Source organism: Amblyraja radiata, chromosome 29, assembly GCF_010909765.2.
Source record: "Amblyraja radiata isolate CabotCenter1 chromosome 29, sAmbRad1.1.pri, whole genome shotgun sequence".
NCBI lineage: Eukaryota > Metazoa > Chordata > Chondrichthyes > Rajiformes > Rajidae > Amblyraja > Amblyraja radiata.
The window spans coordinates 25,740,086-25,767,614 of NC_045984.1; the positions used below are offsets into that span (position 1 = coordinate 25,740,086).

A 27,529-nucleotide genomic window follows, 5' to 3' on the forward strand; every position below is an offset into this window, starting at 1 on the left:
GACCTTAATGTCCTGGACCTCCTCCACTGTCAGTGTGAAGCCCAGCGCTAATTGGAGGCACAGCACCTCATATTTCAATCGGGCTGCTTACACCCCAGCGGTATGAATATAGGGGGGTTGATCGGGTCGAAGGGCATGACGCACGGAGCAGCTCAATCCTTCTGGAGGACATGGCAGCTTCCAGCATACACTTAACACACGAAACGCGTACTTTCTTACCTGTTAACAACTGCTGAAATGGCCAATTTTTGCGTTGTAAATAATTGTGGAGGGTGACTGAGTGCTCTGAACCAAATGCTATAGTATCTTTGCTCTGAACCCTTCTTCTTGCGTATGGCGTGCACAGCCTAAAGTTGCCGGACAACTTGTTCTATTTGATTGTGCACGCCGGGTTGATTGCATTTGTCGAAACAGGGCGGACCACGTGAAGGTTGCAATCTCCCACCCCGCTCTGAACCCGAGCACCAAGGTCTAAGCTGCCGAAGGAGCGCATCCCACGGAATAGCCCCACTCTCCCCCCGGGGTCAGCGCTGTCCGGCCACTGGCCACCCTCCCCCTGTGCGGCCGCACTGTCACTGGCTGTGGGTTAGCAGCGCGCAAACACAGGGACGGGTGGAGCAGGGCTGCGGCTCCAGGCTGTGGACACACGGGTCCATAAAGCCGGCAACGTTCCTGTCAGCTGCAGCAGAGTTGGGGACAGTCTGGTTCCTCCGCCCACCCAGAGTCACTGAACGCCCCCTCGCCCACTCCATCCCCCACCCCCGGCCGCAGGGATAGACGGCCCGGGGTCCGTGAGTGTGGAACCAGTCAGCGTGGAGTCCAGATGTTGGGACAGAAGAAGTCTGTCTGTACTGGCAGCCATCATAAGTGCTTACCTAACGTTCACCACATGTACTCCAGAAGGCATTGTGTGGCAACAGTACGGGTCACGGGTCGTGACCTCGACTGCCGTGCAACCTCCCTATTGACTTCCCTAACTTCAAGTAACCCTTGCTTTCCCTCTCTCTTCATCCCTTCCCCCTTCCCAGTTCTCCGACCAGCCTGACGGGTGTTTGTAATTGACTAGGTGTGTTTAATTGCCTCCTTAATGCAGGTATAAGAGAGCTCTCAGCACCTAGTCTTTCCTTCACCTTTGGTCATTTTTATTGCTGTTTATCCAAGGACCAAAGTAAGCACTTGTGAGCTTACTAATCGCAAAGGGACTGGCAGGCCAAGGAAGACCTCCACAGCTGATGACAGAAGAAGTCTTTCTATAATAAAGAAAACCCCCCAAACACCTGTCCGACAGATTAGAAACACTCTTCACGAGTCAGGCGTGGATTTGTCAATGACCACTATCCGCAGAAGGCTTCATGAACAGAAATACAGAGGCTATACTGCAAGATGCAAACCACTGGTTAGCCGCAAAAATAGGATGGCCAGGTTACAGTTTGCCAAGAAGTACTTAAAAGAGCAACCACAGTTCTGGAAAAAGGTCTTGTGGACAGATGAGACAAAAATTAACTTGTATCAGAGTGATGGCAAGAGCAAAGTATGGAGGAGAGAAGATACTGCCCAAGATCCAAAGTATACTACCTCATATGTGAAACATTGTGGTGCGGGTGTTATGACCTGGGTATGTATGGTTGCTGAAGGTACTGGCTCACTTATCTTCATTGATGATACAACTGCTGATGGTAGTAGCATCATGAATTCTGAAGTGTATAGACACATCCTATCACAAGTTGTCAAGTGTTTTATTGTCATATGTCCCAGATAGGACAAAGAAATTCTTACTTGCTGCTGCACAACAGAACATGTAAACATAATACATAACGGGAGAAAAAAAGGTTCAGTATGTTTATATATACATTCACACAGTCAATAAATAAACAAATATAGAGCAATAATAATAAGTTTGATAGCCCAGAGCTTATTTGCTGTCATGTTTAATAGCCTGAGGCTGTAGGGAAGAAGTTGTTCCTGAACCTGGTCGTTACAGTTTCCAGGCTCCTGTACCTTCTTCCCGGTGGCAATGGTGAAATGAGTGTGTGGCCAGGATGGTGTGGGTCTTTGATGATGTTGGCTGCCTTTTTGATACAGCGACTTCGATAGATCCCTTCGATGGTGGGCAGGTCAGAGGCGGTGATGGACTGGGCAGTGGTCATAACGTTTTGCAGTCTTTTCCACTCCTGGACTTTCAAGTTGCCGAACCAAGCCACGATGCAGCCAGTCAGTATGTTCTCTACTGTGCACCTGTACCGACTCTCCGTAATCTTCTCAGGAAGTAGAGGCACTGATGTGCCTTCTTTATGATTGCATCAATGTGCTGGGTCCAGGAAAGATCTTCGGAAATATGCACGCACAGGAATTTAAAGTTTTTGACCCTCTCCACCATTGTCCCATTGATATAAACAGAGTCATCCTTCCCCTTCTAAAGTCCACAATCAGTTCCTTGGTTTAACCAGTGTTGAGAGCCAGGTTGTTATGCTGGTGTGAATATGCAGGGGTTTGGGTACTTGGGAAAAGTTTAAGTTTAAGTAAGTTTATTGGCCAAGTATTCACATACAAGGAATTTGCCTTGGTGCTCTGCCCACAAGTAACAACATGACATACAGTGACTGTTACGAATGACTCAGAAAACACTAATCATTAATAATAAAACATGAATGATAAAATACCATTGATCAAGCATGTGAACCCACAAAATACCAGATCAAAGGGAGAGATATAGACGACCCCCCCCCCCCCCCCCATCCCATATTTTGTAATCCGGACTTTATCAGCCGCTTTCTAAGGGCTGAATCGGCCCATTCGCGGGGCCTTTCAGCGCCCGGCGCGGCTTAAAATCAAACTGCTGCATCGAGCCGATGTTGAAGCCCCCGTCGGCCGATGAAAGACCCCGTGAACGGGCTGATTCAAGCCCCACGATTCGGGGCGGACGAAGCTGCTGTTGCTGGAGTTCGCAGTCGGTCACGAACCTGGTCAGCTCCCGATGTTACCGTCCGCAGGGCCCACGGCCGAAGCCACGGCCGCAGAGAAATTGTGTCCCCCGCATGTTTTGACAGTGATTTCCGTGCCTGCACACACATAGCCCCCAACTGCGTAGGCGCGGCTCATTTCTCCTCATCCCCCAGCACTCCATTGTTGGCTGTGGGCTCCTCAAATTTTGCTTGGGCAGCTTATAACCCAGCAGTATGAATATTGATTTATCTTACTTCAAGTAACCCTTGCATCCCCTCGCTCTCCGCCCCTCCCCCACCCTGGTCAACTTTCTAGTTTGGCTGTACATACGCCACTAAGTTTAGTGACACAGCGCGGAAACGGGACCCGCTGAGTTTCTCCAGCACTTTTGTCTACCTTCGATTTTCCACAGCATCTGCAGTTCCTTCTTGAACCCATTAACACTATCCTACACCCACTGTGGGCAATTTACAACTACATTAACCTTCAAATCTGTACGTCTTTGCAATGTCGGAGCAAAGCGACGATGTCGGAGAAAACCCATGCGGATCACAGGGTGATCGAACCCGGTACTCCGGCGCTGCCAGGCCGTAAAACCGAAGTTCCCATAGCTGAGCTATGAGAACTTTGGTAAAACTCACCCGCTGCGCCGACGGGTCGCCTATGGTGAGGCGATGCGTTGGCTACGCATGCGCCGTTGCTGAAGCGATGCGAGGGTTGCGCTTGCGCCGTTGCTGAAGCGATGCGAGGGTTGCGCTTGCGCCGTTGCGGAAGCGTTGCGATGGGTTGCGCATGCGCTCCGGAGCTTCAGCGGCCGGCGCCTGCGTAGTGAGGTGCCGTGTTGGTGGTGGAAGTGTCCGTGTTGGTAAGTGTCAGGGAAAAGGTGAGTTTAAGCGACTATTCTTATAATGGGAGCAAAGTGCCGCGTGCCCCTGGGGAGGTTGTTCCACACTTTAACATTACAGTTGAGCTGCTGTGAGGAGCGTTATTCCCCGATGCCTATGTTGGTACCTACAGCTGAGGAGGCTCTGAGATATGGTAGGCCGAAACTGGAATGTTCTACCCTCGTATTGCCTATGTGTGATTATTTATGTGGTAATAGCTGGCACATTCCTTGCTGATGCCTTTACACAGCTGCTCCACCGTCAGACCACTCAAAAGTCGGAATGGGATTTAATAATTCAACAGGATTCTTAGTGTCGTGGTTCTACTTTGGCATAAGGAGGTTTCACTTAATGCTGTCGATTTTGTTCACGGTCTCGTTCGCTCACATCTAAGCAGACCTGTAACTATGAGTGTTTTTTGGGAGAAAAATGTTCTCTTCAAATGCAACAGGCTTTGAAAGACGAGCAATCGAAAAATACAGTTGATAATGAAAATGTGAAGGAATAGATAGGGAAGGGCCGAATGGCCTACTCATGCACCTATTGTCTATTGAAATACTGTAAATATTTAGAATATTTCATAATTGAAAGGGATAGTAACACTTGACTGCATTTTTATTTATTTAGCTAAATAAAAATTGTGTTATTTGAGAACTAACATAAAACTATTTGATGGCATTTTTTTACGCTCTAGCCTATGAAGAAAAGTATGTCACGTGCATTCTTCATTACATTATCAACTTGTTTTGCTATTTTTAGGGAATTGGGGACTTGAACTCCAAGGTCCAAGTATTAACATTTATTTTTGCCCTACCATTTACTGTGTATGTTCCTAATCCTCAACAATACTACTCAGTTCACTTAGGATCCCATGTGCCAGAACTGTTTGGACCTGCTTTCAGGGCAAGATGTTGTCAAATGTCTTAAAGTCTGTAGTAGCTATTTAGCTTAATCTGGCACTACAAAGTCTGTTTCGACAACATCTACCATCCTGCCTTAATTATTCTTAATTACCACCACAAAACTCAATCAAATTGAGGTGGGATTTCCTCTGCACAAAGTTATGCTGACTGTCATTGAAGAACCCCTGCCTTTCTGAATGGACATAAATCCTATCCCTAAGGATCTCCAATAATTTCTCTACCTCTGACATTCAGCTCACTAGCCTGTGGTTACCTGACGTACCTGCTGCCATCCTTAAAGGAACATTATTGTTCTCCACTCCTCTGGCATCTCATCTGTTGCTAAAATAGATGGAAAATTTCCATGTGGGAGTCCAGCTATCTCCCTCCTTGCTTCTCGCAGTGACCTGAGCTAGATCCTATCTGTCCCTAAGGTTTTTCAACCCATGACCTTTAACACCTTCCTTAACACTGAGCTGCTTTAGATTATAATCTTTGTTGTGCATGTTCAACAACTTTCTGGTAAATATTAATTTGTATCACTTGGTGCTACACATAGATCACTCCTTTGGCCCATAAGGAGACCCAGTCTTTCCCTGCTAATCGAGTTGTTGCAGTGAGTGGGAGTGTCTTGTAATTGTCATTAATTTTTATTTACTGACCTAATTTCTTTATTCATTTCTCTCCTACCCTATGTCCCTTAATATACACCCTCAATTATACTTGCCTTTGCCTCAACCTGTCGTATGCTTTATTTTTCCCTGACAAAACCTTCAATATCCTTTGTTATTTGAAGTCCACTAATCTTGATGTCTTTCCTTTCACCCTTACTAGAACGTTCTGTCCCTGAACTCTTCGTAACTCTTTTTTGAAAAACTCCCACTTATCAGCTGCCATTTTAGCCACAGCAGCTGTTCTAAATCCTCTTTTGACAAATTCTCTCATGCTGTTGAAATCAGCCATCCACAGTTTAAAAGCCTAACATTAAAAGACGGGATCTGGTAAAACACGAAGTGCTGGAGTAATTCAGTGGGTTAGGCAGCATCTCTGAAGGGCATGGATGGTGACATTTCGGGTCGGGATCCTTCTTCAGACTTAAGACGGATCTTCTATCTGAAGAAGGGTCTTAATCTGAAATGTCACCCATCCATGTCCTCCAGAGATGCTGCCTAACCTGCTGAGTTACTCCAGCATTATGTGTTTGACCTGATCCCGTCTTGTAATATTGAAATCTTGTTGCTCATCAAGGTGTCAACTACCTGAAACATTAATTCTCTCTATCTCACTGTAAGTGCTGCCTGGTCTGTCAAATATTTCCTTGATTCTCTGTTTTATTCACATTGTTTCTAAGCCATGATCATATTGAATGGTGGTGCAGGCTCGAAGGGCCGAAAGGCCTACTCCTACACCTATTTTCTATGTTTCTAAGATGAGGTGTCTTTACTTATGAGTTATGGTACCTTGAAATTCTCTATCTTAGAGGAATCTGAATCCACAAGCCTTGAATATATTCAAGGTTGAAATTAAATGTAGTTTTTAAAGGTTATCTGGCGATATGACGATATGGAAAGAAAATAGGCTTCAGATTGAGGATTAGGCATGATCTTATTGAATGCCGAGGGATTGCTTGCCCTATTCTTGCTGCTCGGAAGTATTTTTGTAAGCTTGTTATGAAACTCAATTGATGTATGACATTAAGTTAGATCAGTCATAATATTGAATAGAGGAGCCTGCTCAATGGAGAGCATTTTCTTTGGTCTTGTATAGTAGTTCTATACTTGCATACTACATTTGAGCATTCCATGTAGTTGCTACAATAAATCAAGCTTATCTATGCATTTACATTACCATTTATTTGTGGTGTTCATTATTATAATACTTTATCTCTGATCTAACAAAGGTTCAGTCAGCTGTCATTCCTACTGTGACCTTATACCAATTGACCTTGGGCTTTATCTGAATCAGAGTTCTGTGCACCATTATAACATTGATAAATATCAATATTATGCTGGTGACTTGTTTCTTTGTCACATTGTGATATTAATTTAACTTTAAGTTGTTTTAATAGTAAGATTAAACGAGAACTTACCAGTTTGAAGTTTGATCTGTATTTTATGAGGAGTTACGATGAGGGATTACGTGAAGAACCCGCTCAGTGCGCAGGCGCGGCATACTTCCAAGCAGCGGTGTGGAATCACAGATAGACACAAGTATTTGAAGTAAACATAGTAAAGAAAAAGAGACATCAATTTATCAGTTTGATCCATATAATGAGGGTGGCAGCGGAGGGCACGTAATCCCTCATCGTAACTCCTCATAAAATACAGATCAAACTTCAAACTGGTAAGTTCTCGTTTAATCTTACTATTTTACTTCGGAGTCACATGAGTGACTACGTGAAGATTTCAAAGCTCTGTGATTTCAAACCGTGTAACAGTTTTATTCACTCACTGCCGAAGTTCTTGAGGGAGGAAGTGTTATCGTAATTACCCAATGAATCTGTTTTTCAAAAAACAAAAAGGTATTTATTAACAATAACAAAAATAAATTGCTCCCCCGGGCTTAAATTAAATATTTGCAGCTTCTAATATCTTTGCTGCAAATAAATCAGGTTTCATCAACGGCTTATTGTAAAATGTTCTGAATGTTGATTCCCTCGACCATCCTGCTGTATTCAGAATGAGGTCAATAGGTACATCCATTCTTGCTGCCGTTGATGTGGACGCTGCCCTAGTGGAATGAGATTTAAAGGTATTAATATCTATCCCGGCAGCTTTCAGTACCTGTTTTAGCCATCTTGAGATGGTTTGGCTTGTTACCCGGCCATGAGGTTTTTTGTGGCTGACCCATAAGACTTGTTCACTCCCTCTGATGTTGTGGGTTGTGTCTATATACTGTAGTAGATGGGTCACCACACACAATCGTGGCTCTGGTGGGTAGGCCCGGAATACCACTAGTGGATTGGATGTTCCTGGCCTGCTTTGTTTCACCAGACCTTGTAGAATGAATGTGATCTGATCTGGGGTTGTCACCATGTTGTCCAGTCTCAATTTGTGTAGTGACTGGACCCTCTGAGCGGATACGAGTGCCATCAGCATGAGCGTCTTCAGTGTTGATTGCTCGAGGCTGAGGGATCTAGCTGGTGGCCATTCCCTGAGGTATGTCAGGACGACACTGATGTCCCAAATATGGGTATACCTGGGCTTGGGGGGCTTAATATTATAAATGCCCCTCATAAGTTTTACCACCAGTGGATGGGATCCCATTGCCTGATGTCCTGCTGGTTTGAGGTAAGCAGAAAGAGCACTACGTGCTGTGTTGATGGCACTGTAGCTGATCCCTTCATGATGGTGTAGATAGGCTAGGAACTCCAATACGTTGGTTACTGTGGCTGTTTCATATGTTGTCCCTGTTTCCTGGCAGTACTTTTCCCATTTTTTGATGCTGGTTAAGTACTGCCTTTTGGTGGATGTTCGAAGGGATGCTGACATGGTGGTGATGGTTTGTTCGGACAATCCCAGGTCCAGGTAAGGTCTGTTCAGAACCTGCAACCCAGGAGTTTAATGTCTTCATGGCATGGGTGGCTTATGCCTGATACTGGGTGAGTTAATAGTCCTGGATCACTGGGAAACACCATAGGTGATTCTACCACCATGTCATGTAGTACTGGGAACCATGGCTGTGTAGGCCAGTCGGGCACCATCAAAATACCAGAAGCAGAGTCCATCTGTATTTTGCGAAGTACCCGACTGATGAGGCAGAAGGGGGGAAAGGCATAGAAAAAGAACTTTCCCCAATCCAGCGTGAAGGCATCTACCGCTGCTGCCTCTGGGTCTGGTTCCCAAGCGACATACATAGGTAACTGGTGATTTAGTCTTGATGCAAATAAATCGATATCTGGCGTTCCATATTGCTTGATAACTTTAGCAAATACTTTAGGGTTTAACATCCATTCGATGTTGTCATTGAATTTGCGTGACCTGGTGTCTGCCACTGTGTTTAGCTTACCTGGTAGATAGGTAGCTGAAAGCCAAATATGTCTTTCGACACACCATTGCCAAATCATATTGACCAATTTGTCGCATGATAAAGATTTAATGCCGCCCATATGGTTAATGTAAGCCACCACCGTAGTATTATCAATTTGTAACCGAACATGCAAGTGCTGCATATTGGATGCATATGCTTTTAAACCATAAAAGGCGCCCAACATTTCTAAATAGTTAATGCCCAGTGTAGATAGTAATGATGACTCTGGGTTAGTCCATCTACCACCTGTGCTGGATATGGAGTTAGTTGCTCCCCAGCCTTGAGCACTGGCATCTGTCTGAAGAACTAAAGTAGGGTTAGTGATGATAATAGGACTAAAACTATGCCAAACATTTTGTGTCCACCACTGTAGCTCTGATATTGCTTCCGTGGGTAATATCATGACACGATCATAGTGACCTCTATGTCGTTTTAGTGCCTGTACCTTTGCTCTTTGTAAATTTTGATAGTGCAAAGGTCCAAATTGTGTAGCCGGAAATGCTGCTACCATTTTACCAATCACTGTTGCTACTTGTCGAATAGTTGGTCTTTTGTTGACCATTAAATTATTGCATGATTGTGCTAATCCAATCATTTTCTCCCTTGGCAGGGTAACAATCATATGGACTGAGTTAATTGTGAAACCCAGGTAGTCCATGATAGTGGATGGATTTAACTTAGATTTATCTGGATGTAGGACGAACCCCAGAGTTTCAAGGAGCTGTTTTGTAGCTGAGACTGCTGCCACAGCCAGTTCCATTGTTTTCCCCACTATGAGGATATCATCCAAATATGCCATGACAATATGTTTTTGTTTCCTTAGTATTGCCATGGCTGGCTTCAATATTTTTGTGAATAATCTTGGGGCTGAAGTGAGCTCATTAGGCAATGCTTTGTACTGCCACAGCTGCCCCATCCAGATAAATTTTAGGTATCTGCTATGATCCTTGTGTATGGGTATTAGATAGTAAGCATCTTTGAGATCAATGCTTGCCATGTAGTATCCTTTGGAAATCAGTTGTCTAGCAGTGACAAATGTTTCCATTTTGAAATGTATATACTTAACAAACTTGTTTAGTGATGTTAAGTCAATGATGATGCGACATCCACCATCTTTTTTGGTTTTGGTGAATATATTGGATACAAATTCCAAGGGTTCATGTTTGGTCTTTTCTATGACCCCCTTTGTGATAAGTCTCACCAGTTCAGCTTGTCCCTCCCGTTGCTCTTTGACGGAGGGAGAAAATACCCTTTGGGGCCAATGTTGAACTGGCGGCGTTTTTTCTGATATAAACTGAATTTTATATCCACTAATGCTGTTGAGTATATACTTGTCACTCGTGACCATACCCCATGCTTCTTTAAACAAGTGTAATCTCCCCCCTGTTAGTAAAGCACCCTTATTCTCTATATGCTGGTAGGAACCAGACCCACCAACCTCCATGGTTATTGGCGATTCTGTTTCTTCATTTTCCTGAAGGTTCTGTTCTGACGTGCTGGCGATGTTGGGGGGAGGCGCATTTTCCAGGGGGTCCGCTGCGGGCCCTGATCTAAAAAAGATCTTTGGGGATAATGTGCGGACCCCAAGCGTTCACCAGTCCCATATTGCGGACGTCGACTGGTGGATGCCGTGGGGTGCTGCTGCTTGGGTATCGGAGGTCTTGGTTTGCTCGTCCCGGGGCCTGCCCTCATTAGGCCGAAGGTTTTTGATGCTTCCTCCATCTCCTTCAGTTTTTTATTGAGATCTTTCCCAAATAGCAGCGCGTCCGTCTCCGCAGCTGGGGCTTTACACAAGCCAGCAAATTTGGGATTGAGGGCGTCTTATGATTTCCCTCCGGAGATTGTTGATCTCAAATTGTGTGGTACACATTAGTGCCAGCACATCCTGCTGGCAGGTATTCATCTCCGTGGTCTGCACGGAACGAGCAAAGGCTGTGATGGCCGACGTCAGGAGCCTTAGGATCCGCTGTAGCTTGAGTTCTTGGGTCCGGATGTGTGACCCCACATGCCCCCAGATTTGGCTGTTGACACTTTTTACTTTGAGGGCCTCACAGTTTTCTGGTGCTGTGTGTTGTTCCAGCACCTCAGCGAGCACCTTTTCCAGTAATGGTTTATTGGATAGATGGTTGATGCTGGCCGCTATTCTTGGTTCCAGCGGTGCTCCAGCCCGTGGGGTTGCTACAAAGCGGTCCACCACACCCAACAGCTCTTCCTGTTCCTGCACCCCTGGCATACTCCTGAATTCGTCCGCCTGCCCCTGTTCCAGACCAGCCCAGCCCTGGTCACCAATGCTAGCCTCCAGTAATGAGGGAGCAGAGGGCAGTGCACAAGACACTGTGGAGGAGGTACCTGTCCTTCCTCCCCGGGAGCGCTCTTGCTGCGTGTCCCGGTGGAGCATCTGCTCCAGGAGCTGCTGAATGCAGCTCAGACGGCTGTCTCTCCTCCGCTTTGGTGGAGACATGTTCCCCTCCGACGAATCGGAGATGACCGGCCGGTTGGACTTCCTGGCCGCTTTCCCAGTCCGCCGTGCAGGCTTTGGCGAGGCTGGGCTTGGCTCGGTCTCGGGGATAGCGAAACGCTCTGAGAGCGACGCTGCCGCCGGTTGCTGCCCCGCTGGAATGGAACGCTCCTCTGGTGGAGTTGAAGCGGGGGCAGTTCTCTTTGAGAGTTTTCTGTGTTGTGTCGACATTCTGAAAGGCAAACACAACTCCAACACTCCTCCGTTATTCCACACGCTCCGTATACTTACCTGACGGTCCGTTTTAAAGTGCAGCTGGAGAGCCTGACTCCAGCTGCCGCCGCTGTTGCACTGCTGACGTAATGCCGCGCCTGCGCACTGAGCGGGTTCTTCACGTAGTCACTCACGTGTCTCCGAAGTAAAATTAACAGTTATAATATACTGGGCTCTTCTGAGATGAAATACCAAAACATTTATTTCAAGAGGGTGAGAATACAAAACCAGGGATGTACTCAGCCTCTATAAGGTGCTGGTCAGGCCGCATTTAGAAACATAGAAAATAGGTGCAGGAGTAGGCCATTCGGCCCTTCGAGCCTGCACCGCCATTCAATATGACCATGGCTGATCATCCAACTCAGTATCCTGTACCTGCCTTCTCTCCATACCCCTTGATCCCTTTAGCCACAAGGGCCACATCTAACTCCATCTTAAATATAGCCACTGAACTCGCCTACCTTCCTACTTACTACCTTCTGTGGCAGAGAATTCCACAGATTCACCACTCTCTGTGTGAAAAATGTTTTTCTCATCTCGGTCCTAAAGGATTTCCCCCTTATCCTTAAACTATGACCCCTTGTTCTGGACTTCCCCAACATCGGGAACAATCTTCCTGCATCTAGCCTGTCCAACCCCTTAGGAATTTTGTAAGTTTCTATAAGATTCCCCTCCTCAATCTTCTAAATTCTAGCGAGTACAAGCCGAGTCTATCCAGTCTTTCTTCATATGAAAGTCCTGCCATCAGTCTGGTGAACCTTCTCTGTACTCCATCTATGGCAAGAATGTCTTTCCTCAGATTAGGAGACCAAAACTGTACACAATACTCCAGATGTTGTCTCACCAAGGCCCTGTACAACTGCAGTAGAACCTCCCTGCTCCTATACTCAAATCCTTTTGCTATGAATGCTAAAATACCATTCGCTTTCTTCACTGCCTGCTGCACCTGCAAGCCTACTTTCAATGACTGGTGTACCATGACACCCAGGTTGCATCTCCCTTTTACCTAATCGGCCACCATTCAGATAATAGTCTTGGAGTATTGTGAGCAATTTTGCGCACCATATATGAGGATGAATGTGCTGGCCTTGGAGAAGACCAGCGGAGGTTTACAAGAATGATGCCAGGAATGAATGGGTTAACTTATGATGAGCATTTGACGGCACTGGGCCTGTACTTGTTGAAGTTTAGAAGAATGAGCGGGGACCTTATTGAAACGTACCGAATATTGAAAGGCTTGGGTGGAGAGGATGTTTCCCCTATTGGGAGAGTCATCGCCTCAGAATTAAAGGACGTTTTTTTAGGAAGGAGATGATATAGAATTTCTTTAGTCAGAGGGTGGTGAATCTGTGGAATTCTTTGTCACAGAAGGCTGTGGAGGTCAAGTCAAGGGATATTTTTAAAGCAGAGATAGATTCTTGATTAGTACAGGTGTCAGGGGTATGGGGAGAAGGCAGGGGAATGGGGTTAGGAGGGAGAGAAAGATCAGCCATGATTGAATGGCAGAGTAGACTTGATGGGCCAAATGGCCTAATTCTGCTCCTATCACTTATGACCTTATGAAATGACAAGAAACAGGCAAATTGAAATAAATAAAACACAAAATGCTGGGAATATTAAACTGTTCAAGCAGCATATGTGAAGAGAGGACAGAGTTAACATCTCGGGTCGGATGACTTCCCTCGGGTTCCATTGACGTAGCTATTAGATGTCATCATTTTTAAAAGAACATGGCGTTTTTGTCATCCCTCCATCTTTGAAGAACATTGGAGCAAAGATTGACTGTAATCGGCACATGCATTCAGAATAGTAAGCTTTCAGCCACTGAAAATTAGGGCTTGAGCTTCCACAGGTGCTGTCGAATGTGGAAGTTATGGACTTGCTGATTGACAGATGTGCTTTATCTGTCATTATGTTCCATCGTTGGATTCCATATGTCCCTGTGTTAAAGCTTAATCTTACTGCGACTCTTCAGCATTAGGCTAGGAAAGTGCCACTGGCGTCTAATGGTGGCTCACACTTTGCATGGGATATGAAAATGGACTATATCGATGGTATTCTTGGCCTGCAGATTAGAAGGCAAAAGGGAAGGAAAATAATTCTTAATCATTAGTTTAGTTTAATGTCGTACATTATTTCTTAGTACTTTTATGTCTAGTTTTTAATTTTGTAGTCACTTGCTTCAATTCTGATAGTTTGGAAATGTTTCTAAATAAAACATACAAAAATTATTTAAATCCTTGATAGACCGAAGGCAAAGAGCTGACCATTTGCTGCCTGATACCTGGTCTCTGCTGTGACATTGCTATCTTACTCGAGAGCCATCCAGATTGTTCTTACACCAGCCTAAGAGGTTGCACGCATGGGAAATACATGAATGCCAGTTCTGAACCAAAAAGTTACCTGTCCATGTTCTCCAGGAATGCTTGATCCGCTGAGTTACTCCAGGATTTTGTGTCTTTCCTTGGTAAACTAAAATCTGCAGTTCCTTGTTTTTACTACTTGCAGGTGTATTTGTTGGCAGATGGAAAATATGGAGGTCAACATAGTTCCTTTGACAGCCATAAGAATTGCTTCCCTCCTGTTAAGGTTCACTTCTTAAGCAGACAACTCACAATGGGTTAGGTAAACCAACTTAAGCTTTACTGATCATCAGCCGGCGAGACACTTAACTCTCCTGAGCTACCACTCTAATGAACAAAGACATACAGCACCTTTTACATTATTTTGGAAACGTAGTCACATGTTTATACAGAGTTGCAGCAATGACATTTAACATAAATCAATCACATGCTGTACCCATTCAAAGTATACTTGTTACTAATACAATACATCATACTATGGTTATATGAACACAAACTGTTGATCACAAAACTTCTAAACAACAGGAACTTAATCAAAAGCCCAACATTTGCAATTCCATCTTAAAAGATGTAAGCATCAATATCAGTTACACCACAGAAGATTTCTGTTTACAGAAATTCCCGAGTCCCCAGGAAACACATCCTCTCCCACTACTAAGTGTCTTTTCCCTGGGCATAACGGGAAACACTATCAGAAAAGCCTGGTATGCAGGCTTCCTGATTACCACAGCTCCTCTAGTATAGTACAGAATTACAAACTTCAGCTCATTCAGAACCCAAAAAAGTCAAGCTAATCTTTTACTTATTAAAATATTTTACAGTACAGTTATTACATAACCAGGATATTCTCCAACTATTAACGTAATTCTTCCAGAATGTTGCGTGATTAAATCAATCGGCAAAAGGTCAACAGCATTGGCTACAATTACCCCCTCTCAAATCCTCTTGGATCAGCCATGTAAACATCTGGGGGGTGATTTCAGATCTCTAATGCCACAGAGCAAAGAAACAATAAATCTTCAAACATGTTTTTGTTTATATGAGCCTTGATCAGAAAAATACATATTTTCTTTCCTTGTTCTCTTTTGATTCCGTTTTTTATTTGCTGCTATATCCCTGTCTTTTTCACACATTGCAAAATCAACTGTGATTGATTGCATATGTACTTTTCTTCCTTTACTGAAACCTTTCAAAGTAGAAAATATCTACCTCAAAGGGTATTTGAGGTGAAGGTATTGATGCATTTAAGAAAAGCTAGATCATTTCAGTCTAAAAGAAGAAACAATTATGCTGGGAGGGTTGGAAGAATAGCAACGCAGCTCCTGTGGAGCAGAATCACTGGGGCGGACCAGTGTAGGAGTGTTTTGTGTTTCTCTGCTGTGTTTTCTGTGTAATTAGCAAAACATCTTGATCTCAATTATTTATAACGTCTTGGAACAGCATTGAAGTAGGCCATTCGTCCCTCTACACCAAACTGGCCAATGAGCACAGCCCATATTAATCTTGTATTCCAGCACTTATCCCATAGCCATCTATGCCTAGACTATTCACGTTCTGATCAGATGCTTCTTAAAATGCTGTCAACAGTTCTATTTCCATGACCGTCTCCGCATCAGATAAAATAGACCTAGTCCCTCCTTGTAAACTGAAAAGCTATATCTCAGGCAGCATCCTGGCGAATCTCCTATGCACCCTCTATGTGCTATCGCATCTTTCCTCTGATGTGGTAAATAGACTATGCGATAGTCTCTATAACATTCAATTATTCACAAACATGTAACATCAATGTCCAGTTTTTGTTTTGTATACATAATCAGCAATGTTAGACCTTGGGCCAGAAGGCATGTGTGCAGGGAGCAATGGTAAACAACAGTTTACACAACAAAACATATTAATTGTTTCTTTCCACAGATGCCGCTTGTTCTGCTGAATATTTCTAACATTTTCTGTTTTGTTTCAGTTTTCCAGCGTCAGCAATTTTTTGTTGAACTCTGTTCAGAATGTGCTCTCCATAACCACGTTAACTGGATTCTCTGATGGCATAAAATAGTATTTTAGTGATTGTACTATTCTTTAACCTGAAGAGTTAGTGCGAGTAAAGGATTTGGTGCCTGGTCTTCATTTGCAAAATCACTGTGAAGGTTTGCAACATCCTAAGGCATTTGTCACCTATGTATCACAATTCATAACTTCCCTATTATTCTGTATCCACATAACCCATTTATGCTTTCAAAGATGTTGGAAATCACATCTCTAGGGAAATAGTTTGGCATTGAATGAATCCATACATTAAAAAAGGTTTTGATGTGATCGCTCCCAGTGGCCTTGAGCTTTCTATTTTCAGATGAATGTGATAATGATGGATTTGATGAGAAAGCCGCATACAATTCCTTGATATCATCCTACCCCATGCACTGCCACTGATGAATCTTCCTCCAAGTTGTCAAGCCATTGTTGCACATAAGTTATCATTTACCCAATGTGTTTCATGATAGTTTTCAAGTTTTTATATGTGCACAACTTTAAACAAAGTTTGTGATATCCGGGAGATGTTTTAAAGGCAAACAGTGATGTGGATTCTTACTGCATATCAAACACTGACTCATTCTATGTTTGTACATTCAAATTTCTCTGAATATGCTAGAATTTGAATGCTAACATTAAATCAAAGATGCAAATTAAACAGCATCCTATTTAAACAAAACCATGCTATTGTTACATTAAGGTGTACAACACTGTGACTGACAGATTGTATAGCTGTTCAAATACTACAATGACTGTAAATGTTAAATATCCCATGAAGGTGGAGCATGTTAGTTCATCATTTTAACATATTGAAGTTTTTAAGTGATTTGACTAATTGAAATATTTGTTTCTGTAAGTGCATCGATCTGACAAATTTCGCATAGAAACCCATAATGACGGATAATAAACGCCTCGCCTATTCCATCACTCAGTTTTTACGTGATCAGCTTCAGTCTGGGGATCTGACTTCAGATGCTCAGGAAAGCTTAGAGGGTAAGTGATTATTTGGGGCAACACAATTTTGGGGAGGGACAATGAGTGTGATAAACTGAAAAACCTGTAATTAAGCTTTATAACTCAAATGTAGCAGAGAGAATTGATAGAGGGGAACCTGCTGATGTAATTAATGCATTTAGATTTCCAAAAGGAAATTGACAGGTTTCCACTTGGGAGTTGACGCATAAAAGACCATGGCATCAAAAGTGTGTCAAAATGGATTGAAAACAGAGTTGGAATAACAGTCCTTTTCAGACTTAAAAGTGGAAACCCGTGGAGTATTGCACAGAACAGTTCTGGGCCTCAGTTGTTCACTGTTTACATTAGTTACTTGGAGGAAGGAACAGTATTAATGTTTCCATATTTGCCAATGGTACACATTATATTGGAAGGGCGTGTTATGATAAGAATACTGATATTCTGTAACTGGATATAAACAGGTGAATGATTGGGCAAATGATTGAGAAACTGAGTGAGATCCCACATTTTGGTAAGAGAACTCAAAAGGTTGATTATTATCTAATTGGAGAGAGATTCCAATTGAATTAAGTACAGAGGGACCTGGGTGTCCTGATGCGTAAATCATAAAAGCTAGCAAGCAGGTCCATTGGGTAGTTGAGAATGCAAATTGTATTTTGGCCTCTATTGCAAAGGGATCAGAGTTTAAAAAGAGGTTTTGTTGCAAATGTATAGGGTGTTGGTGAGACCTTACCTGTAATACTGAGTATGTTTTTGGACTCATTTAAACAAAGGTTACAGCAGCATTACAGGAGATTCACCAGGCTAATTCCTGGGATGAGAGGGTTGTCCTAACAAAACAGACTAAATTGTTTGGGCATGTATTCCTTGGAGATTGTTCAAACAAATAAGTTCTTAAGGGGACTTGACAGGTTAGACGTTGAGATTTTTCACTAGTAGGATAGTCTTGAACAAGGAGACATGACTATAATATAAGGGGCCAGTGATTTGAAAATGTATACATTTATTCTCATAGAAGACGGTGAAACTTTGAATTTTGTCGGGTGATGGAAGCTGGATCATTTTAAAGTACTTAAAGTGGAGGTGGATAACTATTTGATAGATTGATGAATAGAGGGATATGGAGACATGGCCGAAAAGAGGAATGGAGGCTAGCAGAGATTAGCCATGATCTTATTAAATGGTGGGTTCAGCTTGACTGACCTGAGAGCCCATTCCTGCTCTTATTTTCAAGATTTTTACAAAATATTTTTTTATTTGAGATTGGAGGAGCAAAAGTGAAACAAAAGCTATTGTGTTTTGTCTGCTAAATGCACAATAATAAGTGAAGCCACGGGACAGCAGACGCTGGAATCAAAAATAAAATTAAAAATAAACTGCTGGAGGAACTCAGCGGGTCAAGCAGCTAATGTGAAGACAAAGGGAAGGTCAACATTTCTGGTAGAGATTTTGCAACAGGAATGTGAGTGCCAGTATCAAGATGAGAGGGATGCATTTGACTGGGCAGAGTAAGTGATAGGATGTGTAGGAAGGAATTGCAGATGCTGGTTTAAACCATAGATAGACACAACATGCGGGAAAGGCAGCATCTCTGGAGAGAAGGAATGGGTGATGTTTCGGGTCTAAAGAAGGACCTCGAACCGAAACATCACCCATTCATTCTTTCCAGAGATGCTGCCTGTTACTCCAGCATTTTGTGTCTATCATAGTAAGTGAAAGGTGGAATCAAGTGAGGTGAGGATGATGGGCAGATGGAGCCAGGTGGGGAGGGGGGGAACCTTAAGACAGAAGCTTATGGGTGATAAGTGGAAACATGCAAGGGGTAAAACTGGACCACTGTATGATTACATTTTAAATATGTATCAATGGTCTTGATCACAGTTGCAGTTCAGTGTTTGGAGACGGCATTTGGCATCTCGGTGGTTAATGAAGACCTTGCTGTGTCTCGGACACTCCCAGAGATTTTTACAGCTGCTGTTGGTGAGGTAAGAGCAGAATTTGTTAAGGAAACGTAGCTGTAAGAGTGCAATTTTGTTTATTTATCTGTGTAGTACTTTGATTATGCTTCTGAAATTGGTTTGTCCTGGCAAGATATTTCTTTGATAAGATCTGTCCACGTCATGACTCAATACATACATATTCTGAAGTATAGCCTTCCTAGAATCTGCCCCATTTGATGCATTGTCTTAAAGTACAAACTGAAATCAAGAATTGTGAGCTGATTCCCCATTCCCTTTTACAGGTGGTTGGGAGTTCAAGCACTGTTATTGAACATAGAACACAGAAAAGTACAGCACTTGAACAGGCCCTTGAGCCCACAATGTCTGCGCTGAACATAATGCCAAGATAAACTAATCTCATCTGCCTGCACATGATCCATCGCCCTCCATTCCTTGCATATCCTATGTGACAATCTAAAAACCTCTTAAATGCTATTACCATATCTGCCTCCACCACCACCCCTTGCAGTGTGTTCCAGCTACCCTCCACCCTCTATGTAAAAAAATCACTTGCCCTGCACATCTCTTTTAAACTTTTCCGCCTTTCACCTTATGCCTTCACTATTTGACATTTCCATCCATTATTTCCATAAATAATTCAGAAGTTATGTTTGTTTTAAAAAAGGCAGCATCTTCCCAACTTAAGATATACTGGACTGATGGCAATAAACATGTCCTCCTAGTCCTGAGCTAAACAGGAACAAATAACTTGGGTATGCTCTTGCTGTTGGTCTACTAGGAAGATCATACAGCCTAAAAAAAATGTTGCAGGGATGCTTGGTTTTTAATAATATGAACCAGAACGGGAGAAAAGGGGGGGAAAGATGAAATATATACTCAAATATATGATTTAATCAACTTCCATATTGCTGATTGTGCCCTGTTCCAGAATTAATAATTTTTGATATGAACGTGTTAAAAATACTAGTAATTGAATGAACATGATGCAATTAGCTTTACGGTACCATTACTTTAGATATGGCCCCATGTAGCGATTTAAATCTGTCTTTTTATGTTCGCACATCTCCATTTTTCCCTTTAAAATAACGAGGCATAAGTATTTATTTTTCTTTCATCTTTCTTCATTGTTATGTTTTTCTTATTATGTTACTTAGTTGATAACTGACGATACATGAGAAAAATGCATCTGTAAAATGGAGGTTATTTGAAACCAAATGAAACCTATGTTCGCCATTTATTTCCTAACTGGGTGCATTTCAGTTCAACTATACCATTCAAGGACCACAACAACTTAACGTGTATCTTGAATTTTCTCTCACATTTTATGTCTAAGTTACATCATGCTCTTGGAAATTTACTAAATATGTTTTTTTTTAATTTATGAGATCTTTCTTTTGTATCCCTTCCAAAAATATTATATTACTTGATCATTGAAGGTAAAATCAAGATTTCCAATGAACTTTTTCCATGTTTGTTTACAGGAGATACCTGATGTGGTCGTGGACTCTGCATTAGAGTCTCCAACTGTTGAAGATCTCTCAAAAGCTGAACTATTGAAAACTGAAGGTAAAAATAATAATTTGCTATGTGTTGCATCATTTCATTGCTAATTTATTCACTGGATTAAACAATGGCTTTTTGCCAAGAATTCTTTGCAAAGTTCTCACTGAAGTAGGATGCCACCTTTTAGTGTCTGTATAAATATCTTAAATTGGCTGGCTAAAATTTTCACTTTCTGCCTAACAAAGCTGTTAGTAGTAAATGTGTGCCATAACAATACATAAATTATTGAGTTTTACTTTGATTAACAGGTATTTTTGCAGCAGATACTTTAACATACAAATTTAAGCAGGAAATTATAAAGTTATGAGGAACATAATGGAACTAATTGGTAGCACAAATAGATGGCACCAGCATGGGCCAAATGATTCTATAATGATGCTTCTGCTTCTAGTTAAATCAGCCTTGCAGAACTCTGGTGCCTCACTGCTAGCCCCATTGTGATTCTAGCCCCATTATGATTCTAGCCCCATCCACAATTAAACTAATAGGTGCAAGAATTATTTTCTCTCGACACAAGCAACATGCTAACCTGAATTTGACAGTATTTAATTGCTGGTAGACACTTTTAGTTATTGTCACCCAATTATCTTGATCTCAATTTTCAGCATTTAATTTTCATATGGCTACAATCCTAAAAATGAAATTTTCTAGATCCAATCTTTGATTTACTTAATGTTGGGTATAACACAAAAAAAGAGTGAACATATATACTAAAACACTTAGAATCTACACAATTATTTATGTTGGCCTAAAGATAAAGTATGTTTCCTTTGTCTGCATGTCATTGATTCTTGTTTCCTTTTCATCATTCAGGAAATGAACAGATGAAAGTAGAAAATTATCAGAGTGCAGTGGAGTACTACACGCAAGCTATTGATTTGAATCCTAACAATGCAGTTTATTTTTGCAACAGGTATGATGGGAAGTAGTTTTGTTTACTTTGTGTTGCATTTGTATCTGTCAAATTTGTGGGTGCCGCATATAGAAAGCCACTCGTATGAGCTTATGATCTTTAGTAAGAAGAAAACCTTGGGGTGAGAGGTGTATGTATCAATGAGCACTGGCCTCTTGTGTATCAGATAGCATTTTGTTTTTGATCTTTTGACTTTCTGATACCACTTGAAGACTACCTGTTGAGCAGTTATGATCTACAGTGCTCTCTATTATGTTTGGGACAAAGACCCATTGTTTATTTATTTGCCTCTACTCCACAATTTGAGATTTGTAATAGAAAAAAAATTTGCATGTTAAAGTGCATATTGACAGATTTTAATAAAGGTATTTTTTATACATTTTGGTTTCACCATGTAGAAATTACAGCAGTGATTATACATAGTCCTCCCCATTTCAGGGCACTGTAATGTTTGGGACACAGCAATGTCATGTAAATGAAAGTAGTCATGTTTAGTATTATGTTGCATATCCTGTGCATGCAATGACAGCTTGAAGACTGCGATTCATGAACACCAGCAGTTTCTGGGTGTCTTCTCTGGTGATGCTCTGCCAGGCCTGTATTGCAGCCATCTTTAGCTTATGCTTGTTTGGGGGTCTAGTGCCCTTTGGTTTTCTCTTCAGCATATAAAAGGCATGCTCAATTGGGTTCAAATCGGGTGATTGACTTGGCCACTCAAGAATTGACCATTTTTTAGCTTTGGAAAAACTCCTTTGTTGCTTTAGCAGTATGTTTGGGATCATTGTCTTGCTGTGGAATGAACCGCCGGCCAATGAGTTTGAGGCATTTGTTTGAACTTGATCAGATAGGATGTGTTTATACACTTCAGAATTCATTATGCTACTAGCATCAGCAGTTGTATCATCAATGAAGATAAGTGCCTTCAGCAGCCATATATGCCCAGGCCATAGCACCCCCACCACCGTATCTCACAGATGAGATGGTATGCTTTGGATCTTGGGCAGTTCCTTCCCTCCTCCATACTTTGCTCTTGCCATCACTCTAATATAAGTTAATATTTGTCTCATCTGTCCACAAGACCTTTTTCCAGAACTGTGGTTGCTCTTTTAAGTACTTCTTGGCAAACTGTAACCTGACCATCCTATTTTTGCGGCTAGCCAGTGGTTTACATCTTGCAGTATAGCCTCTGTATTTCTGTTCATGAAGTATTCTGCGGACAGGGGTCATTGACAAATCCACACCTACCTCCTGAAGAGTGGTTCTGATCTGTTGGACAGGTGTTTGGGTTATTCTCTTTATTATAGAGATAATTCTTCAGTCATCAGATGTGGAGGTCTTCCTTAGCCTGCCAGTCCATTTGTGATTAGTAAGCTCACCAGTGCTCTCTTTCTTCTTAATGATGTTCCAAACAGTTGATTTTAGTAAGCCTAAGGTTTGATGGATGTGACTAACAGTTTTATTTTTGTTTCTCAGTCTCATAATGGTATCTTTGACTTTCATTGGCATAACTTTGGTACTCATGTTAAAAAACAGCAATAAAAGTTTCCAAAGGTGATGGAAAGACTGGAGGAAAGACTAGGCTCTGAGAGTTCTCTTATACGTGCATTAAGGAGGCAATTAAACACACCTGAGCAATTACAAACGCCTGTGAAGCCATGTGTCCCAAACATTATGGTGCCCTGAAATAGGGGGGCTATGTATAAACACAGCTGTAATTTCTACATGGTGAAACCAAAATGTATAAAAATATTTTTAAATAAAATCTGACAATGTGCACTTTAACCACATGTGATTCTTTCTATTACAAATCTCAAATTGTGGAGTATAGAAGCAAATAAATAAATGACGGGTCTTTGTCCCAAACATTATGGAGGGTACTGTATATCTCCTGTGTTCAAATTATTGTTTATTAACCTGGAAAGACTACACAGTCTTGGTGGAAGCCAAAGTTCCTATGGCATTATTTTGAAGGGATGTCATGTTTTAGTGTTCCTTGGCTAATATTTATTATTCAACTAATAGCATTAAAGTAGATAATATGGCCTTTGTTTTATTTTGAGAGCTGGCAGTCTGAAAAGCACATGCTAGATTTCCTATGTTTAAAGACTCCGTACACTATTGGCTGTAATGTACTTTGGATATGTGGGCATTTTGAAGGTACAACAATTTATTATCCTCTTTCTCGCATTGTATTCCTGCATCTATAATCATGGTAGTATAAAAAATGACATAGGGAAAAGCAAGAAACTAATTCAACAGCTAATGGGTTGAATTTTGAAAGAAAGCAAGCCATTGACATTCAGAAGGCGGCCAAGGTTTCTTCTGGAGTGAGATGTACAAATTCAAGCCTATCACTGCATGGGAATGCATAGAGATTTAGAAAGGGGTTTGCTGTTCCCATATTGAAGGTCCTGAATCAAATCTATGCAGTGTCAGTAATTTGAAAATATTTTAATGCATTAAATGTATGCATATTGTTAGCGATTTACAGCTGGACGAAAGTTTCCCTGAATGGAAAAACAAAATCTCGCTATGAAAAAAACTTTGAAATGGACAGCATTTGGTCTTTGGGCCTACTTGGGGAAGGTTAACGTTAGCAAGGATGTTGCTTAAAGCTTTTTTGAAGCTGTTGGGGCTAGAGTAGAATAATTGCACTATTAGTGTACTGAGGTGGGAGCTGCAGGCGGTATGGTTTTCTGTTGTGCAATACTTTTTATAAAATATTGGACAAACTAAAAAAAAAATTCTACATTTGAGTGGTTGGCCCGTCTACAAAGAACCTCAATTCCTAACTTGCATCCTCCAGCATCGGCCAACCACAACTGACAGAATCACTAAAGCAACGATATTGAATGATTTTAGAAGTTGGCACATGACATAATGAAGCAATTACATTTCTTCCCTCTTCCATTTCTAATTTGTGAATGTCAGATTTGAGAAGAAACTACTATCAAATTGAAACCTTAGCCAAGTTTGAGAAAAGTGAAAAATTTTCATCACCAATTGATAGTTGCTTAACTTGACAGAAAGCTGGTGAAATAAAGGCCAGGCTTTCATTTGAGTTGATTTTGCAAAGGCAGCAATATTGAAACTGCGAATGTTGAGTAATTATTGGGCTATGACTGAAATTCTATCGTTTTATTTCGCATTGTACCCGTTAGACATTACAGATATCTCTGGTTTGCTTTATTACAGCAGAATACAAAGCCTTGCTCCAAATTTACTTCATGAAGATTAACTGCATTTCACCTGAATACCAATTCTGTTCTTTTGCAGGGCAGCAGCATACAGTAAACTAGGAAACTACACTGGAGCAGTAGAAGACTGTGAAAAGGCAATAACATTTGACCCATGCTACAGCAAAGCCTATGGCAGAATGGGGTGACTATACTCTTCTTTCCTCACGTAGATACAAAATGCTGGATTAACTCAGCGGGTCAGGCAGCATCTCTGGAGAGAAGGGATGGGTGACGTTTCGGGTCAGGGGAGGGGCAAGACAAAGATAGAATGTAGTCGGAGACAGTAAGATTAGTGGGAGAACTGGAAAGGGAGGGGATGGAGAGAGAGAGAGAGAGCAAGGACTATCTGAAGTAAGAGAAGTCAATGTTCATACCGCTGGGGTGTAAACTACCCAAGCGAAATATGAGATGCTGTTCATCCAATTTGCGCTGGGCCTCACTCTGACAATGGAGGTCCAGGACAGAAAGGTCAGATTGGGAATGGGAGGGGGAGTTGAAGTGCTGAGCCACGAGGAGATCAGGTAGGTTAAGACGGACTGAGCGGAGGTGTTCAGCGAAACGATCGCCGAGCCTGCGCTTGGTCTCGCTGATGTAAAGAAGTTGACACCTGGAACAGTGGATACTGTAAATGAGGTTGGAGGAGGTGCAAGTGAACCTCTGCCTCACCTATAAAGACTGTTTGGGTCCTTGGATGGAGTCGAGGGGGGAGGTAAAGGGACAGGTCTTGCATCTCCTGCGGTTGCAGGGGAAAGTACGCGGGGAGGGGGTGGTTTGGATGTGAAAGAATGAGTTTGAAAGGAAACTGTCTCTGGGGAAAGGAGAAAGGGGTGGAGATGGGAAGATGTGGTTAGTAGTAGGATCCCGTTGGATCTTCTTTTTCCTCAGTTTCTTGTTGCTCAGTCAAAGTTTATACGAAGGGTTATTCTGGACAAGATATTTCTCAAGTGCAAAATTCACTGCAGTCCAAATATTAAATATTAGTAGATCATTTAAGTGTGGGAGAGCATCATAGGCATACTTGAGTTCACCTTTCAAGCTTACTGGCAAGAAAATTAACAGGAATTCTACATTCTCATGACAAACACAGAATCATTTAGCTGAACACCTTCGCTCAGTCCACCTAGGTCTACACAATCTCCCGGTTGCTAAACACTTTAACTCCCATTCCCATTCAGACCTTTATGTCCTGGGCCTCCTCCATTGTCCGAGTGAGTCAGAATTCCAAATTGGAGAAACAGCACCTTGTATTTCGCTTGGGCTGCTAACAAGCCAGTGGTATGAATATTGATTTCTCTAACTTCAAGTAACCCATATTTTCCTTTCCTCCCCCACCTTAATTCTCTGTCTAGTTTCACTGTCCTGATTAATTTTACTGTTTGTATGCCTTGTTGTCACTTTCCCCTCAGCCAACAATGAACCATTCTATATTTCCTTGATCATCGTCTGCTTTGCTCTGTTATTTTCACATCTTACTTTCTCTTTGTACCCATCTATATCTCCAGTTTCCCTCTCCACGACTCTCAGTCTGAAGAAGAGCCTCGACCTGAAATGGCACCATTCCTTCTCTCCAGAGACACTGCCTGTTCCGCTGAGTTACTCCAGCAGTCTGTGTCTATCTCCGAAATGTTTTTTGTCCATTTCCCTGCACTGATGCTGCCTGACCCGCTGGGTTCCTCCAGCACTTTGTGTTTTGCCCAAGATTCCAACATCTGAAGTCATTTGTGTCTCCACAGATTTTCCATTACCTACGAGCTGCTCAGGGTTTGATGAAGTAACATCTTAGATTGCCCAAAATGTAATTGTAGCATTTAACATCTATAATGTTTATCAGAGAGAGATTGTGCTGAATGTAAGGATACCAAATGTTTTTCTGAGTAGAAATAGCTAATTGATATAATTTATTTCAGGTTGGCCCTGGCTAGTCTAAATAAATACAATGAAGCAGTTAATTTCTATAAAAAGGCTCTGGAGCTGGATCCTGACAATGAATCATACAAAGCAAACCTCATTGTAGCAGAACAGAAGATTCAGGATGCGCCAAGTCCAGTAAGTGCTAAAATAAATATTTGCATGTATTATAGTTTAATTCTGTGACAATGCAAGATGTCATAAAGTTCACCTAATAACGATACTTTGCTTTAACATTTCATGGGTATTTATTTGTTAGAATGTTGGATAATAAATTCAGCAATTTGAATTTGAGAGAAATTGAAGAATGGTTCTGGGGGGTAAATTATTCCTCTTCTACATTATTTTAGTTTAAGAATATTATTCTCTTTTTAAAAACAGTTTTCTTCCTGAAAGTATTTGTATCATTGCTGCTTTCTTAATGAGAACTAGGATGACTTGGATGTGGTTATAATTTCATTTTAGCCAGGTTTACATTTTTTTTCCACCTGACACACTCCTTAACAAGGGGGAATGAATACATGATAACTACTAGTTCAATTAATGGTTTTACAAGACCTTCTTTACACAAAGGGAGCTAATTATTCTTACCCAGTCGTTGAGACAGATGGATTTGCGATTGTAAGTGAAACTTGTTGAGTACATGAGAAACAGGAATATGGGTTAAAATAGAAAATACTGGAGATACTCAGCAGGTCAAGCAGCACCTGAAAGCTCCACAAACATTGTCTGACCCGATGAATATCTCCAGCATTTTTTAATTTTTTTATTTCAGATTTTCAGCATGTACGATACGATAGAACTTTAATTCTAGTATATAATGTATTTTAAATGTGTAATAGATCACGTCATGAGAAGCGGTCATGGGGAGGCATCTAGAGTTTAAGCATTTACATGGGTGATTTGTTCTAAATGATCTTTCCTTTGATACCTGCTGAATGTCATTATTTTCAGTACAGGCTTCAGCAGGCAAAGATTAAATAGCAGTTTTAGCACTATTCCATTTTTTGGATGTCATTAGAAATTTGGTAACTTTGATTGCGTTGACCATTTAACGGTAGATTTTATTTAATCTAAATTCTTGTTGCCATAC

At 41.7% G+C, this 27,529-nt stretch overlaps 1 protein-coding gene across 2 annotated transcripts in view; it reads left to right on the forward strand.

Annotated features, from left to right (window-relative positions):
* Positions 1–3,718: 3,718 nt before the first annotated feature.
* Positions 3,719–27,529, forward strand: part of sgta (small glutamine rich tetratricopeptide repeat co-chaperone alpha) — a 31,963-nt gene continuing 8,152 nt past the window's right edge. Inside the window, exons 1-7 of one of the 2 annotated variants that reach the window (XM_033046952.1) lie at positions 3,719–3,808; positions 16,735–16,870; positions 18,734–18,837; positions 20,295–20,379; positions 21,190–21,289; positions 24,566–24,670; positions 26,436–26,574. In XM_033046952.1, the coding sequence (XP_032902843.1) occupies positions 16,771–16,870; positions 18,734–18,837; positions 20,295–20,379; positions 21,190–21,289; positions 24,566–24,670; positions 26,436–26,574 (633 nt within the window). In that variant the 5' untranslated portion in view covers positions 3,719–3,808; positions 16,735–16,770. Of the gene's footprint in view, positions 3,827–16,734; positions 16,871–18,733; positions 18,838–20,294; positions 20,380–21,189; positions 21,290–24,565; positions 24,671–26,435; positions 26,575–27,529 lie in introns of both variants that reach the window. The other variant, XM_033046953.1, reaches the window with a different exon arrangement.